Below are 14,661 nucleotides of genomic sequence, written 5' to 3' on the forward strand. Positions count from 1 at the left end.
ATTCGTTGTTACTGCTTTGCTGCAAAGACATCACACCCTTTCTACCCCCCAATGTTGCTGCTGTAGACTGTAAATTTCCCCAGTCTGGGACAAATAAAGGATATTTTATCTTATCTTATTAAAAATGTTCCTTCCATGCACTTATTTGATCTTCTTTCCTTGTAGATGAGGCCTGTGCCAATTGCTCTTTCGGGGCAATCTGCGACGCCCAAAGTGCACAATGTGTTTGTGCAACAGAGTGTGTGGAGTCCCACCAGCCCGTATGCGGTAGCGATGGCACGACCTACACCAGCGAGTGCGAGCTACATGTGCGGGCCTGCAAAAAGCAGATGGACTTGCGAGTGGTCAGCCAGGGAGAGTGCAGTAAGTAGTGCATCCTTTTTACTCATTGTATCAAGATGAGAACTGTTGTGTATGAATCCTGAAGGGAGAAAAAAAAAACATTTCTAGATTGAATGAACAGTCCACTAGGTTCAATATGTTTATCATCAAAAAATATTAAAAGGGTTTCTGCATGCCCTGGAAAACTCTTCGTAATGGTGGGTTTCGCAAATATAGTGCGTCTCTATTCTCTTGTGTGTTTTTTCAGAAACTTGTGGCAACATTGTGTGTGCCTGGGGCGCCCGCTGCGTCCAAAGTAAATGCGAGTGCCCACCGTGTTCCGGTGAAGCATTTTCTCCGGTGTGTGGAAGTGATGGCACCACCTACGAGAACGAGTGTGAACTCCGCCTTTCCTCGTGCGTGCAGAAGAAGAGAGTTGAAGTGGCGAAGGCCGGCAGTTGCGACCAAGGTAGGAAATGGACTTTGAAATAGCGTAATGATGTTAACCAATCGGCCGTTGAAGTTGTGTAATCATCTTAATAGGCTGACCTGACGTACAATATTCAGTCATCTGTGCTTTAAAAAAAAATGTTTTTTTGCTAATGGGCACACGTGCCACCCGCCGCATGCTAATGAACTGGAGTAGAGAGAATGATCTGGAACTGTGTGGTCATAAATAAAGCCTATCATGGGGAATGGCAATTAATTCTGGCTGCTTAAAGATAGGTTAGTTGGACATTTCTAAATAAGTTTGTCACACTTGGATTCTTTTGTTGTGTCAAATCTGTGATTCCACCGCATGCACCATGCTGGTTTGCCTCTAAAAATGCGTCGAAACGGAAGAAAGAGGAGTCCAATCCCTCAATCAAAAAAACTAAATGTTAGTTCAGTGTCCCGAATTAGCTCGTATTTTTCTCAACTGCAAGACAAAAAAAGAATATAATTGTGACCTTGGCGTCGACGCAAATAACTGACATTGCTCTGTCATCCCTGCTCACTGCTCACTGACTTTCTAGGCTAGCTGTGTATTTATGTGATGGAATACAAGACTCAGATTTTATTTACAAAAAAAATTCACAGTTTTTGCGAATCAATGACTTCATCGGAGGGACAACTGTCTAATTTTGTGGAAGATTGGACAGTACTTTAGCTGACATGTTTGTACTGCAGCACTTTATGTGTGCTTTTATATGTGTGGGCGTTCCGTTTTAATGCAGCTCCTTATGCCTTAACTTGTGTTTCTTGTTTTGTGTATAATAGATTTTATTGTCAACAAATGTGTCTTGAAAGCATTTTCACTGCAGTTTATAAGCCGCGTTCTTTTCGTGAAGCATATATGTTAAATTGTTCCTTCTAACTGTACCATATGTTTGTTTGTTAGATTTAGTGCGATTATGCTAGGTTCAGACCGGACATGAAACGCCACGTATCTCACTTGCTTTTGTACTCTGTGCAATTACAAGGGTAGTTGCTTCAAGCGGAGTAGAGGAGGGGATCACCTGACATCTGAAAAAAATAAAGTTTTAACATCACTTGTCAATCTGGTGAGTGATGGTTGCGTTCTGACTGTCGCTAATGCTAAATACTCAGCAGCTGAAAACAAGTCAACGCACTCACCATTACCGGACCTTTTTTTTCCACTCGGGCACGGCAGCTATTGAAAGATGGCTGTGTCGTTTACGGTCCCACATTGTAACATTGGAAAAGCGCAGCCAGAAACGCTCAGACTGACTTATTATCGAAGCTCTGCTGTACAGTTACTCTTTCCCAGTACATTTTACAGAGTTCTCAGTCAGTCGTTCTCATGTAGTGTTATATTTTCACTGAATTAGATCTAATTCAGTGAGCAAATCATATCTGGATCAGCACTGACAGAGCCAGGCAGCGATATCACATTCCCTTCCTCGAGCGTGACTCTGCAGGGAGCGACGAGCTGTCCTCTGGCTGTCACGCAGATGGTGCTACGCCGTTCCTCTTGTGGCTCGTGGGTGATCACAGCAAGCAGACAACGTGCGAAGGGGAGCAGATTACTCCTGCCAACGGGAGGGCTGGGAGGTAGCTGCAGAGAAGAAAAAAGGGGGCAGGTGGAGGATGGTGCAAATAGACACGAGATGAATCCACTTCCATTCTACAGCTTGCCATGGGTGTTTCTTTTCTTTGCTTTTTTTTCGTACTCTTTCTCCGACACCTTCAGTTCCTTCATTGCCATTGTCTACCACATTGGCCGGGGGCCTATGAGGCGACTCATGGTGCCAAAGCCTCTTGTGGTAGATTTAACATCACTTCATTGACTGAGTGACCTTTTTTTGTATGTAGAGCGTGAAGAAATGCACACGTCTGTGTGTGTGTGTGTGTGTGTCTGTCTGTCTGTATGTCCCTAGACACACGCTTCACACTCTGGCATTCATCTGCTCTATCCACATTGTCTGATAGTGGACCTGCATCAGGCAGACAAACCTTTGCCTTCCCCCCCCCCCTCCCCTGAGGGTCTCCACACTAGGTCGTGCTGCCTGATGGTTTAATTTTTCTATTTCATTCTACGCCTAGTTCATACTGTCCCCGAGCATCCTCCACTTTTCATCACTTGCTCATTTTCATTCAGAGCCTTACACAATAGAATCTTGTCTCTTTTTTGTGTTGGCTCACCGTCGCTGCCTGCCTTGTCGCCCACTCTAGTCCCTCTCCATTTTGCACTATTTTCTAAAAAATATATAATAATCAGGTCCCTTGGAAAGAAAAATGTTACAGACAGCACTTGAATTGGCTGTGATCGATAAGGTTCTACTGGGAGACGCATGAGGCCTGACTTTTTTGTTTGCTCTTTCAAGCCTATCTGTTCTCTTTCAAATCCTCCTTCAAGTTTTTTTTTGTTTACAGTATGAATTATATAGTGCTAAATTGGGGCAAGTATCCCCACTTAAAAAGAGAAATATTATCATTTCACATAGTAATTTGATAGACTGGGATTTTTTTGTGAGGTTTATTTTCTTCAGTCTTTTTTTTTTCCAGTAAAGAGAAAAAACTCTTTCTTTGCTGACAGTTTCAGCGGCAGCCTTCATCAATTCATTAAAAACAAGACAAAACTCTTACATGGGATTCTTGTGTACAGACACGTTATGTATTTATTGGTGTACAGAGGTCTCTTACGTTGACAACAGTTTCGGCGATCATCATTTTTGCTGCTCACCAAGAATCATGACGGCCCCTGAGTAGATTTGTCCCAAAACAGATCGGGGTTAGGAACACCGAAACGGCTGTAAATCAAAACAAACATCTCTTATCCTAAATCTCGTGTGTTTGTGTGTACGTGTGTGTGTTTTTCCAGTGGGTTCCCCAAACAGCAACAAGTATAGTATTTTCCACAGCAAGTCGCCACAGAGATGATCACCCGCATATCAGACACCTTTTTTCTTCTTAGCTTATGTGATGCTGTGTGAGGGGTCTTAGTCTCACATTAGGCTGCAGTTGGCTCGCAGGCTGTATTATATCCGCAGGCTGCGGAGCTGTCACCACTTCCTGATGTCAGACCAAGCCCTGTGAAAAACCGCATGCACAGTCAAGGGCTGAAGGTTGAAACAAGGGTTAGGGGGTAGAAATGGAATCCCCCCCCCCCCCCCCCCAGAAAAAAGAGTCCCGTTGTCTTATTAGGTCCGTTGCATGCTAACATAAGAAAGTAGATACACAACCTACTTGGTGCAGGTCTCAGCGCTACATAGTTGAAAACTTGGTGAAACACTTAATATAGCTGCTGGATGGGACTCATCGGCAATTTCCTTTGCACTCGATCACAGAATAAATGACCGGGGACTATATTCACTCACTCTGCTGTAGACAACAGCCAAGCTCCTCATCTAAGACATGCAGTTTGTCTGTATTTACCCACTTTTTAAACTTAAAATCTGGGATAAGACCAGGGACGATGTTTTTTTTTCTTTTCTTTAAATACTCCTCTTTAGTCTTGCTTCATAGAACCAAGTGTGCCAAGCATAAATTGGCCCTTGTTTTCCCTCCGCTTTAATTTAGCAATAATGAAAAATGACAGTGTCCCCTCTGTCCACCTTACAGGAGAATTTATCACCTGTTTAATTTCACACTTGGGTTAGCCTGGCTTTAGCGTCTTTTCACCACTCAGGAAAAGTATGAAGTCAGAGCGATGCATAACCTATGGTGGAGGGTGAACAGCGGTTGTTGTGTAAAATGCTAATGGAAGACATTAAGTGAAAATTAAAACAATGTTCTTCATGTCACACTATAACAATGCCATGATATCAAGCCCTATTTGAATAGTTGACAATAGCCTCATATGTGTCTAGCTAGCTGATACTGTATATGCTAATCTAGTACCGTGAACTCCTCTACAACGAAATCATTTTTGCAGCAAGACATTTTTCAAAACGGGGTTTTTCACTGTAGCAAATTTGATAACACACACGCACACACAAACGCATGTGTACTCTTGATTTTTATTCCAATAGTACATAAGTATGAGCATACACTTATTTGACACTTCATATAGTCAGGGAAGAAAGAGAAAGAAATTTCCAAATTTACGATCAGCATTCACTTTCACTTACCGGTACATCAATTTCTTGGTTAATGTCTTTTATTTTGCTTCTTCCATCTTTCATTTTGATCACTTTTACCCTCTCTTCAAGCGTCATAGCTCTTCTTGTCTTAGCTGCTCGACATCCAAAGGTCCGTTTTGTAGCCATTTTAGCAATGCAACGTTCTTGCTGTGTCTGAAACGAACAATAACAAATACTTCCTGGACGACTGCGCATGTGTAAACCAGTGTGGTGGTTGCTGTTGCCGTTTCCGAACGAAACAGTAGAGGTCGCTCTTGGATTAGACTTCGTTGTAGTGAAACTCGTCGCGAGGTAAGAGCAGAGAAAAATATTTCGTATAACGCAACAGGGTTTTTTCTTCGTTGTATGGGGGAAAGTGGGAATGGTGTTAATGCATGAAGATTTTTTTCACACTAGGGGTTATTTTCGCTCATGTAGGTTTTGTTGTAGAGGAGTTTCACTGTAGGGCTTCAGTTTGCTGTTAATTCTGAATTTAATTTATTGGAGCTATACAACAAACAATTCGAGGCATTCACGTTTCACCGCTAAAGCGTGTGGTTCGAGTTTATCTTGGCCTTGACAACAGTACACGTTAGACATGAACGGCCTGACTAATGTGGTCGAGCAGACATTGTCGGCCTCACATTGGCCTCTATTATTTCGTTGTCTATGGCTTCGACACTCTTGCAGACAAAGTCATCCTCTTCTATTATACATTGTCAAATGCTCAAAAATGATTTCTTTCTCCCATCTGTGTATTTTGTATGCTATTTATTTTCTCTCCCTCTCCTCACCACTGATTCTTGATAGAGCTCCTTTTGCTAAATAGATGGAGAGTTTCGAATCCATTGAGTAACAGTGACTGGATGGGCAGTGCAGAGCTGATGTAGTCATCTTGGCCGGGGACACGTTAATTGAAAGGTTCTTCAGCTGCGTGGTGGGCACATCAGAGAGCAAAAGATAATTAGGAATCCCCGTTTGCTTTTCTCTTTTCAATATTCCATTCCTGTGTCTTATCTCTTCTATTTATTTGTCTCTGAGAAGGAGGCTTGAGCGGAATACCAATTGGCTTCGTATGCATTTCTTTTTTACTGTGCACTGCTGAGCTTGCGTACGCCGGCGCAAGGGCAAGTAGCCAACCCTGGAATGCCTCTGCTGTTATTCCATTCTCTTCCTGCTCATTTGACTTGTTATAGAATGTACCTGGGAGAATGTTGCATAAATTGAGAATGTCACAAAATACAAGGTGGAACTCGCATGATGGCTTTCGAAATATAAGTAAGCTTATTTAGCTAAGACCGGCTGAGTATGTCCTGACAGGACTTGGGTGTGCGTTTCTAGAAATGTCTGAGGATTTTGTGTATTCGATGGGGTCCTTCTTGGGCAATGCAACACTCCACCTGGAGCTTCATTTATCAGAGTTCTTAGAACAGGTCCTAAATTCGCTCATATGACTGAATTTTAGAGCGAGCATAAGTTTTTAAAAAATCTACATTCATCAAATGTGTGACACCTTGTCATGTGCACACCGGGAAGTAATCTGTGTTGATAAATCCCACCTGTTCCAAGTGCCACACTCGCGCATGTGTAGCCTCATTTGCATTGAGAAACGCCTGCTATTGACCATATGTAGTAGCAGCAATCCCGTTGAGAAATATATATTGCATGGTCCTCAACCAAGATTTTTTTATGATTAACGAGACGAGGGCCATATCCTCGTATGGTAAGCTTAGGACATGCGACGTCACAACTGTATGCGCGCGGCCAGCACCCCTCAGCTTCTTGTTTTAAGCACACATCCACTGAGCTTTTCTGTAGATTGGATGAACCTTGCATTCATTTCTCCAGGCCATGTAGCTCGCTGATTATTTGTGCATCGATTGAATGAATGATTTCTATTTGATGTAGCAGAAATTGGTGTGCAATGGTGCTTTTGATGAATGCGTTTGGTGAACACCTGGTTTCATTGTCTGGAAAGCCGTTCCATGTTTAGTTTCATTGTTCTACCACAAAATAGGGCATATGCACACTCCTTGGTTTCTTGACAGTCACTTTGTAGTATTTTTGTGTAATATTGGTAACTGGAGCGGTCCGGTGGTTAGTGCATCGACCTCACAGTGCAGAGGTCGTGGCTTCCATCCCGGCTCCGGCCTTCCTGTGTGGAGTTTGTATGTTCACCCCCGGGCCTGCATGGGTTTTCTCCGGGTACTCTGATTTACTCCCACATTCCAAAAACATGCATGGGAGGCTGATTGAACACTCACAATTGTCCCTGGGTGTGAGTGTGAGAATGGATGGTTGTCTCTGTGTGCCCTGCGATTGGCTGGCAACCGGTTCAACCCCCGCCTACTGCGCGAAGACACCTGGGATAGGCTCCAGCACCCCCGGCGACCCTTGTGAAGATAAAGCGGATCAGAAAATGGATTGATCGATGGATGGATATTGGTAACTGAATGTGTCCTACAAGTTACCAAAATGCAGCTATATAAAAGGTCATCTCGACAAACTGTGCACACGCACAGTTTCATACCTCAATTACTTTTTATTGCTGTATTGAACGCTTTTGGATATTTCCCTTTTCTCTTTTGAGTAACAAATTTGTTGCAAATGAACTTTCTTTTTCCCCATGGGTGCTGTCTTGCAAACTCTGCATCTGCTAGTCCCTCCAACTTTTCCAAGCTGGCTTGCTTTCACTCACTGACTTCACACGCATTCACCTATTCTCCCTCAGGAGTTTTACTTGCGGTTTGTTGTTTCCCCTAAACGAGTCCCCAAACAATCCTGCAGCTTCTCTTTCTTTCCTCTTCGTTGCCGGTTTTAAGACTTGAATTTATCGCCGTGTGCTAAAGTTTATACAGCAGCTGCGACAGCACTTTTGTGATCCCACCGGTCGCGGTCATGGTCTGAATTATGGGGCGTTGTTCAACATATGGCCAACCTGAGCACCTCGTTGACTTATAGAAGTGAACCCATAAAATTTCTTCCAAGGTCACAGTGAAAGACCAACTGGGACAACTTTCTTAAGGGTCTTTGCAAGATTTAATTAGAAATTAAGAACTCAATTACCTCACTGTTGTATTTAGTTAAATTCTCATATCTGAAAGCAGACAGCCGAAAAGCACGCCTTTCCACCATTTTTTTTCTGCACAGTTGGAGGCAAAGCTTATTTCTGTGGACTCGCTGAAATCAGTGACAAGGAACTCGATTTGTTTAAAATTGATTTCCCTGCTAGAAAACGAATATTAATCCACTCCAGGGGGCTGAATTTAGGATATTAAGAAAATGTTTAATGACTGTACAGCCAATCTTGAAAGTCTTAAAAGTAGGAGCAGTAGTACCGCCATTACTTTAGTTGAACCTTAGCTCGAGTACTTCCTCTTTGCCTTAGTATCATAAAAACCTTGACAACATGAGTCTCACATTAGCTGCCGTCTCACCGGTGTGTTCCTGTGTGAGTGAACTTACCGGTAAGTCCCTGATCGTTTTCTTGCAGACTGTGGCTCAGGAGGGTCGGGCTCCGGTGCGGAGAGCTGCGAACAGGACCGCTGTCGCATGTTTGGAGGCTCGTTGGATGAAGACGCTGAAGAAGACCGATGCGTGTGTGACTTCACTTGCCACACTGTGCCTCACATCGAGGTAATGATTGTTTCAGTGAATGAATCAGTTGTGAAACAAAGTCATTGGCTAGTCTCGGTTGCATTTGCAAACCAGATTTAAAAAAAGTTAAACTAAAAGAAACAACATCAACACCCATTATTCAAATCATGAGCAATATTAGGTGGTCAAGTATAGTTCATTTAAATGTTAATATTGTTTGAGCACTCATGAGCTTTCTGATGCAAACACAAATTCAAATTATTCCAAATGAAAAATTATTACAATTTCACCATGAGGATAAACTGTTTGGATCATGGATGGATTGATGTTTTGGGGGTTTTTTGTCCTGTAAATTAAAAAAAAAAATGTAGAGTAATTGTATATAATTTAACTCATTCAGTACCAGCCATTTCTGGAAAGACGTTTAAAAACGTCTTTGGGAGTGAATGAGTGCACGCTCTCTGCTTTTAGATGGATAATCAACTTAAACCAATCAACTAGTGTGACACTACAAGGACTTCATTCTCGTACATAGCGTGCAATCAAAGTAGTTTATCATTCTGAAGATACCGATGCCTTGAAGATATGATACCAGCCACAGGACGGCACGCCGTGACACATCCACATCCAAAGCAACTGTCAGCATGACCCCTTCCAATTACCTAGGAATACATTGTGTACTTCCACAGCCCTTTAGAAATTTTTGTGTTAGGACACTCCCGAGGACAACGAAATGGGCTAGACGAGCGAAGTGGTTCCAGAGCTGTTCGGAGATTGTAATCGATTACACTCGTTCACGCACTTAGTGCACAAGTTAAAAGACAGCTCTGCTTGACTCCTCGTCTCTTTTGTATTTTCAGGTTTAATGTTATTATAAACACAGACATCAATGTATTTGTGATTGATAATAGATTGTGGATTTCTGTGTGTTCCACATGTAGGTTTGTGGCTCAGATGGGAAAAGTTACAGCAATGAGTGCGAGCTGAAGAAGGCCAGGTGTGAGAAACAAGAGCAGTTGACAGTTCAGCACCTGGGCTTGTGCGCAGGTCTGTGTATCCTCTCAATGCATCTCCAGCAGCCATTGTCATTGACATCCCACATCTCTCACTCTCTCATGTCATCCATTGATGGGGCAGGATTAGTAAATGCCTACGATGCTGTATTTGGAATTGTGCCTATAGAACTGTGGTCTTGCGTAGTATGGTGGATTTGAAGTTGGGTATGTTTCATAATGCTACAGTAATTCACAGGCATTATGCATTACTCAAATATTGTTGGGGAAAACTGCATCATAATTTGGGAAAAATACTTCATAATTCGGTGAGTGGTGTTTATTTTGTTTTGCTTTACAACTCCGTGGTGTGGTCAAGTTTGATGCCCACAAATAAATATAAATTGTTCCTCATCTTCTGCTTAAATATCAGCCCTGTGACAGCTTACAAACATGAACCCTTCCATTTTTTACTTTTTGCAATTTTGTGGAAGAATTTTGAAAGTCACTCTCACTAAAAGCTGATGATATACCGTATTGGCCCGAATATAAGACGGCCCTGATTATAAGACTCAAGTTTGAAAAAAGACTTTTTGAACACCACCTTAATTTTTATACAGAAAATAACGAATAAAGGATATCATATCTTATCTTAATTACAGTGCATCTCTTTTTTCTTCGTGCTACCGCTATTTGTATTTTTAAATCTTCGTTCACTTTGGCCTGGGGAGTCAAGTTCAGCATTCGCTTCAATGATATCTGGCGCCATCTAGCGTCGTGAATGGGTGTAATGTCTCGACCCCGAATATAAGACGACCCCCACTTTTTCAGTCTTATTTCAATGCAAAAAACAACGTCTTATATTCGAGCCAATACGGCACCACACTTCTGTTTGTCTGCACGGTCAATTGAAGTAACCATTTTCCAACCTGAATGATTTGCACTGACTCTACTGCGTAGGCTGTACAGTAACTCTGGTTTCTGACTTGAGGATCAACACCCTCTCGCTGTCTGCAACTGCGTTAACGTGTTAGATTTGCCGGATCAGCGGCCCAACTGCATAGGTCGCCGTTGTCTTCTTTCCAAAGTTAAATTGAGTGCACCGTTTAACGTGTGTCTGGAAGCAGAGCAAAAGCCACCGAAGGGATTTCATGTGATCATTTCATTCTGTTTCATTCCCCATGGGAATAAAAGAGAGTAAGATGGAGAGAGAGGGAAAATTGCCCATTTTTTCACACCCATCCTTGGAGATTGTTCTGCTTCCTAAGCTGGCCTCTTTGGGCTCTGACTGTCATGCTTTTCTTCCATCCGTGGATAATCAATGCCTTTTCCAAAGTACCCTCTAAGGTATCTCCTCTCCCATTGGCCAAATGGTATCAAACTCAGATGTTGGGGAATTTCACTGGCCTTCGCATTAGCTGTGTTGAGAGAAACTTCAGTTCACCTCAACAACCAGCGAAGCATCAAAACATGCTTGGCAGAGCATTGAAAGCTTAGCTGTTTTTAGATATTCCACAGAAAGTTATTTTTTATTTTTATTTTTTTTCCAGAGAATCCCAACTGTTTTAATCAGCTGCATTTGCGTTTTATTTCAATTCAACCTTGCAAATCCGGGTCAAAGATTTCTGGAAAATTCAGTTGTTATTAGTTTTGTTTTCGAAAGAGGTCAATGTATATACCTCCTATGTATACTTGTGAAATCAAAGTACCGGTAAATATTTGTAGAATACACCTCAATATATTTCATTCGGTATTGCTGTAGAAACAGTGAAAAGATGTTTTGCAATGTATTATTAAAAAAAAAATAAGGTACAAATTCAACCAAAATGAATCAGAATCAGTCCGGAACAAATAAACATGATGTACTGTACAAAAAGATACACGGAGCAATAATCAGAAGTTGGCAAAGATTAATTATTACACCCAATATATGAACTGTATAGAATAGTACAGTGAATTGTAATACTAGTCATGGACTGTTGGTTCATATTATTTGTATCCTTATTTTCAGGTCTTACAGTGGTTCCGTTATTATTATCTTTATTTTATTATCAGTTATCTTATTTTTACACTTGTAAAATCTCACTTCACCAAATTTTACGTATGTGCTCAGACTGTTATATCAAGATATTAGCGATGCAGCAGGCCAAGACGGCGCGAGAGTGTGCCACTGAGCATGCTCAATTGGGCCAGACAATGGCAAGGGAAGGGTGAAAACCCATGAAGGGCAGCGAGAACATACAAACGTAAAAAGTTCTGCTCGACCTAATAGGCTCAGTGGAGATCGCGGGATTGAGCTGAGGAAACTGGCAAGTGAAATGAACTGTGACCACTGCCCTTCCCTGGAGCTGGAAAGCACTGGAAACGGAGCAAGGCCAGTCATCACCATTAGACTGAGCCTCATATTCACACCAGTAACCAGTGTGATTTATGACCCTTGTTTCTTCAGCCCCACGACTGTAAATGAGCAGCCAAGAAAAAGCGATTGAGAGGGAGAAAAGAGGGAGAAATTTCTATTTTCTGTCTGTACCATTTTATTTTGCTTGGAAAAAAAATAATCAAAACTTGGCATGAATGATGAGATTTTGATTGATATTTTTACCTCGGCCGAAAACGAATGGGTTGGCTATCTAAGACTTAGGTAGGCCACGTACTAGGAAAACCACAACACTCTCTTTTACTGTCTGATGTGCTTTCATTTTCCAATGGAAATGCTGTACTATCAATCACACAGACTGAAGAAAAAAAGCGGCTTTATTATAAGCTCATAGTAAGAAAATGGTTCCCCTCAAGCAGGTGCAGCGATGCACATCAACATCATTAATTTGATTCTTTTTTGCTGGTCACATTTTCACAGGCACTTGTTGCTCGGTACATTTCAACTACTGTAACTACAACAGACAACAAAAGGTATTCCTAAATTTGTGGTAGGTAACATAATAAAACGAGAGACTGGCGGCACATTGCAGGACACATGATGGGAAATACACGATCTTCATAAGAATAAGGATGAAAGGATGGTGGATCATTTATTTCACACAATTGGATCACTGCTTTGTATTGTTATCTAAGAACACGAGAAAACAAATGAATGAGTCTGGTTCGGGCAATTTTGGTCCGTTGAAGGCTACCGCGTCCTTAGACAAAGAAGCGCCACGCGAACTCAGCATAGAAGGAACCTGTCTGGCAATGCCACAGAAATATATGCAGCCTGTCTGTCTCTTTGAGGATCTGGAGATGGCTAAAGTGCAGTATTTCCAATCCCGTTATATCTGACAGGAATAAATGAAGAGAACATGCCTGCAAGGAGGCAGTAAATGTCAGCTGCATCGTTTTTTTTTTTTTTTTTTTTCACTGAAGGTAAAAGCATCATTCCCTCCCTCCCACGATTTTGAGCCATTGTCAAGGAAGTCGCAAATAGATTTTTTTTTCCTGAAAACCGACCCCACTTTATATGTCTGCCCCTTGAGCCAATCACATTGTTGGCAAAGAACGTATTGTACCAAAGTGATTGTGTTTCTGTGCCTTTCCAAAACATTTTTTTTTCTTCTTTAGCTCGCGGTGACATCTTTCATCTTTTTCCTTTTTGTTCCCTACCTCATATGTGATTTCAGCCACATCGCTGCCGGAGCCCGCCGAGACCCAGCACTGCTCTCTGTCTGTGTACGGATGCTGTGCCGACAACTTCACAGCCGCCTTGGGAGTCGGACTCGCTGGCTGTCCGAGTGAGTCCTCCACTACATCACATTATCACCCTTTGTCTTATGCTGCGTTCCTATTGTAAAAACACTATTATGTCATTAGATCAAATTATGTTTGTGAGCAGAATTGCACAAAAAAAAGCTCTTAACCTATTTTGACTAAAGTTTGTGTACGGATGAATTCCATTAGCTTAGGGTTTAAGCTATCATTTGCTCTAATATTTTGGTACCGCTGGTGCAGATAGGTCTGCACTTAGCTGAGTTTGAGTCACGAGAAGGTTCAAGTCACACTAACATTCTCAAATCTTCAAATTCAAGATTATATATGCCTGTGTTCTAAGATCCTTGTCGTTGTCGCATACAAACAAGAATGTTAGCTAGTCCTATTTTGGACTATTTTAAACACCTTCCTATTGTCCTTATAAGACTGCAGCTCTGCGCCTAAACGCATACAGTGTAAAAATGTGGGAAGTAAACATCACCGCTCCAAATGCTGGTGAGGTTCTTAAATGCTTTCTGTCCGGCACCAAAAAAATAAATAAAAGGACTGCAGGGAGCATTTCGGCGCTCGGTATAAGGTGGCATGTTAACTTCCAGTCCACATGTGTTGGTTGGCTCTCTTTGTCTTTTGAAAAGTAAAAACTCTTCCTGACATTTCGCCTTCCAAAATTACTGTGATCTCACTATTGAATACAACTACCTCACAACCGCGGGTGATCACACATTTAAAAACAAAGGTTTGCTGGAACATATTGACAGCGAAACTTGTTATGCCACCTGACCTTTCCACCGGAAATGCTGAAAGCATTGCTGTGCATGAGATCCATTGAATAAGGACAATAAGTGACTATTGTAAAATCCCGACTTGACTGTAGCGTGTGGCTGAAAAAGAAACAACACAATTTGAAATAGGGATAAACTCGGATTTAGTCGAGATTTAGCTCACTCGCTCCACCATCTATTTGTGGAACACTGAGCTTCGCTAAATCCAAAAATTCTCCTTTGTAAGTTGGATTGTGGGTGAAAAAGAACCAGAAATAAACAATATAGTGTTGAGCAATTCATTTTGTCCTTGTTGTTGTTGTTGTTGTTGTCCTCAGGCACGTGCCAATGTAATGTCTACGGCTCCTATAAGGGCACATGTGACCCAGCCACTGGTCAGTGCTCTTGTAAACCGGGTGTCGGGGGACAGAAGTGCGACCGCTGCGAGCCTGGCTTCTGGAACTTCCGTGGTATTGTGACGGAGAACATGAGCGGCTGCACACGTAAGCTTTTTTGGACGGTGGGGAGGCGGTTGGGGGTGGGGGTGCATCTCCCATTTTGAATAGCTTGGTAACAACCGAGTCTCACACATATTACTAAAACTGTAATTTTAATTGTTTTTAGATATAGTTTAATTGGGTCCGTCAAGAAAAAAAAAATACACGATCAGTAAATCTGGTGGGCGGCCCGGTAGTCCAGTGGTTAGCACGTCGGCTTCACAGT

General features: G+C 42.1%; 1 protein-coding gene across 9 annotated transcripts in view; it reads left to right on the forward strand.

Annotated features, from left to right (window-relative positions):
• The window catches only part of agrn (agrin), a 262,280-nt gene that overhangs the window by 186,818 nt on the left and 60,801 nt on the right, over positions 1 to 14,661 (forward strand). For all 9 annotated transcript variants that reach the window (XM_052059668.1, XM_052059671.1, XM_052059670.1 and 6 more), the window contains 6 exons: positions 166 to 363; positions 590 to 790; positions 8,380 to 8,522; positions 9,425 to 9,530; positions 13,090 to 13,200; positions 14,277 to 14,441. In XM_052059668.1, coding sequence (XP_051915628.1) covers positions 166 to 363; positions 590 to 790; positions 8,380 to 8,522; positions 9,425 to 9,530; positions 13,090 to 13,200; positions 14,277 to 14,441 — 924 coding nt within the window. The remainder of the gene's footprint in view (positions 1 to 165; positions 364 to 589; positions 791 to 8,379; positions 8,523 to 9,424; positions 9,531 to 13,089; positions 13,201 to 14,276; positions 14,442 to 14,661) is intronic.

This window comes from Hippocampus zosterae, chromosome 2 (assembly GCF_025434085.1).
Source record: "Hippocampus zosterae strain Florida chromosome 2, ASM2543408v3, whole genome shotgun sequence".
Taxonomy (NCBI): Eukaryota; Metazoa; Chordata; class Actinopteri; order Syngnathiformes; family Syngnathidae; genus Hippocampus; species Hippocampus zosterae.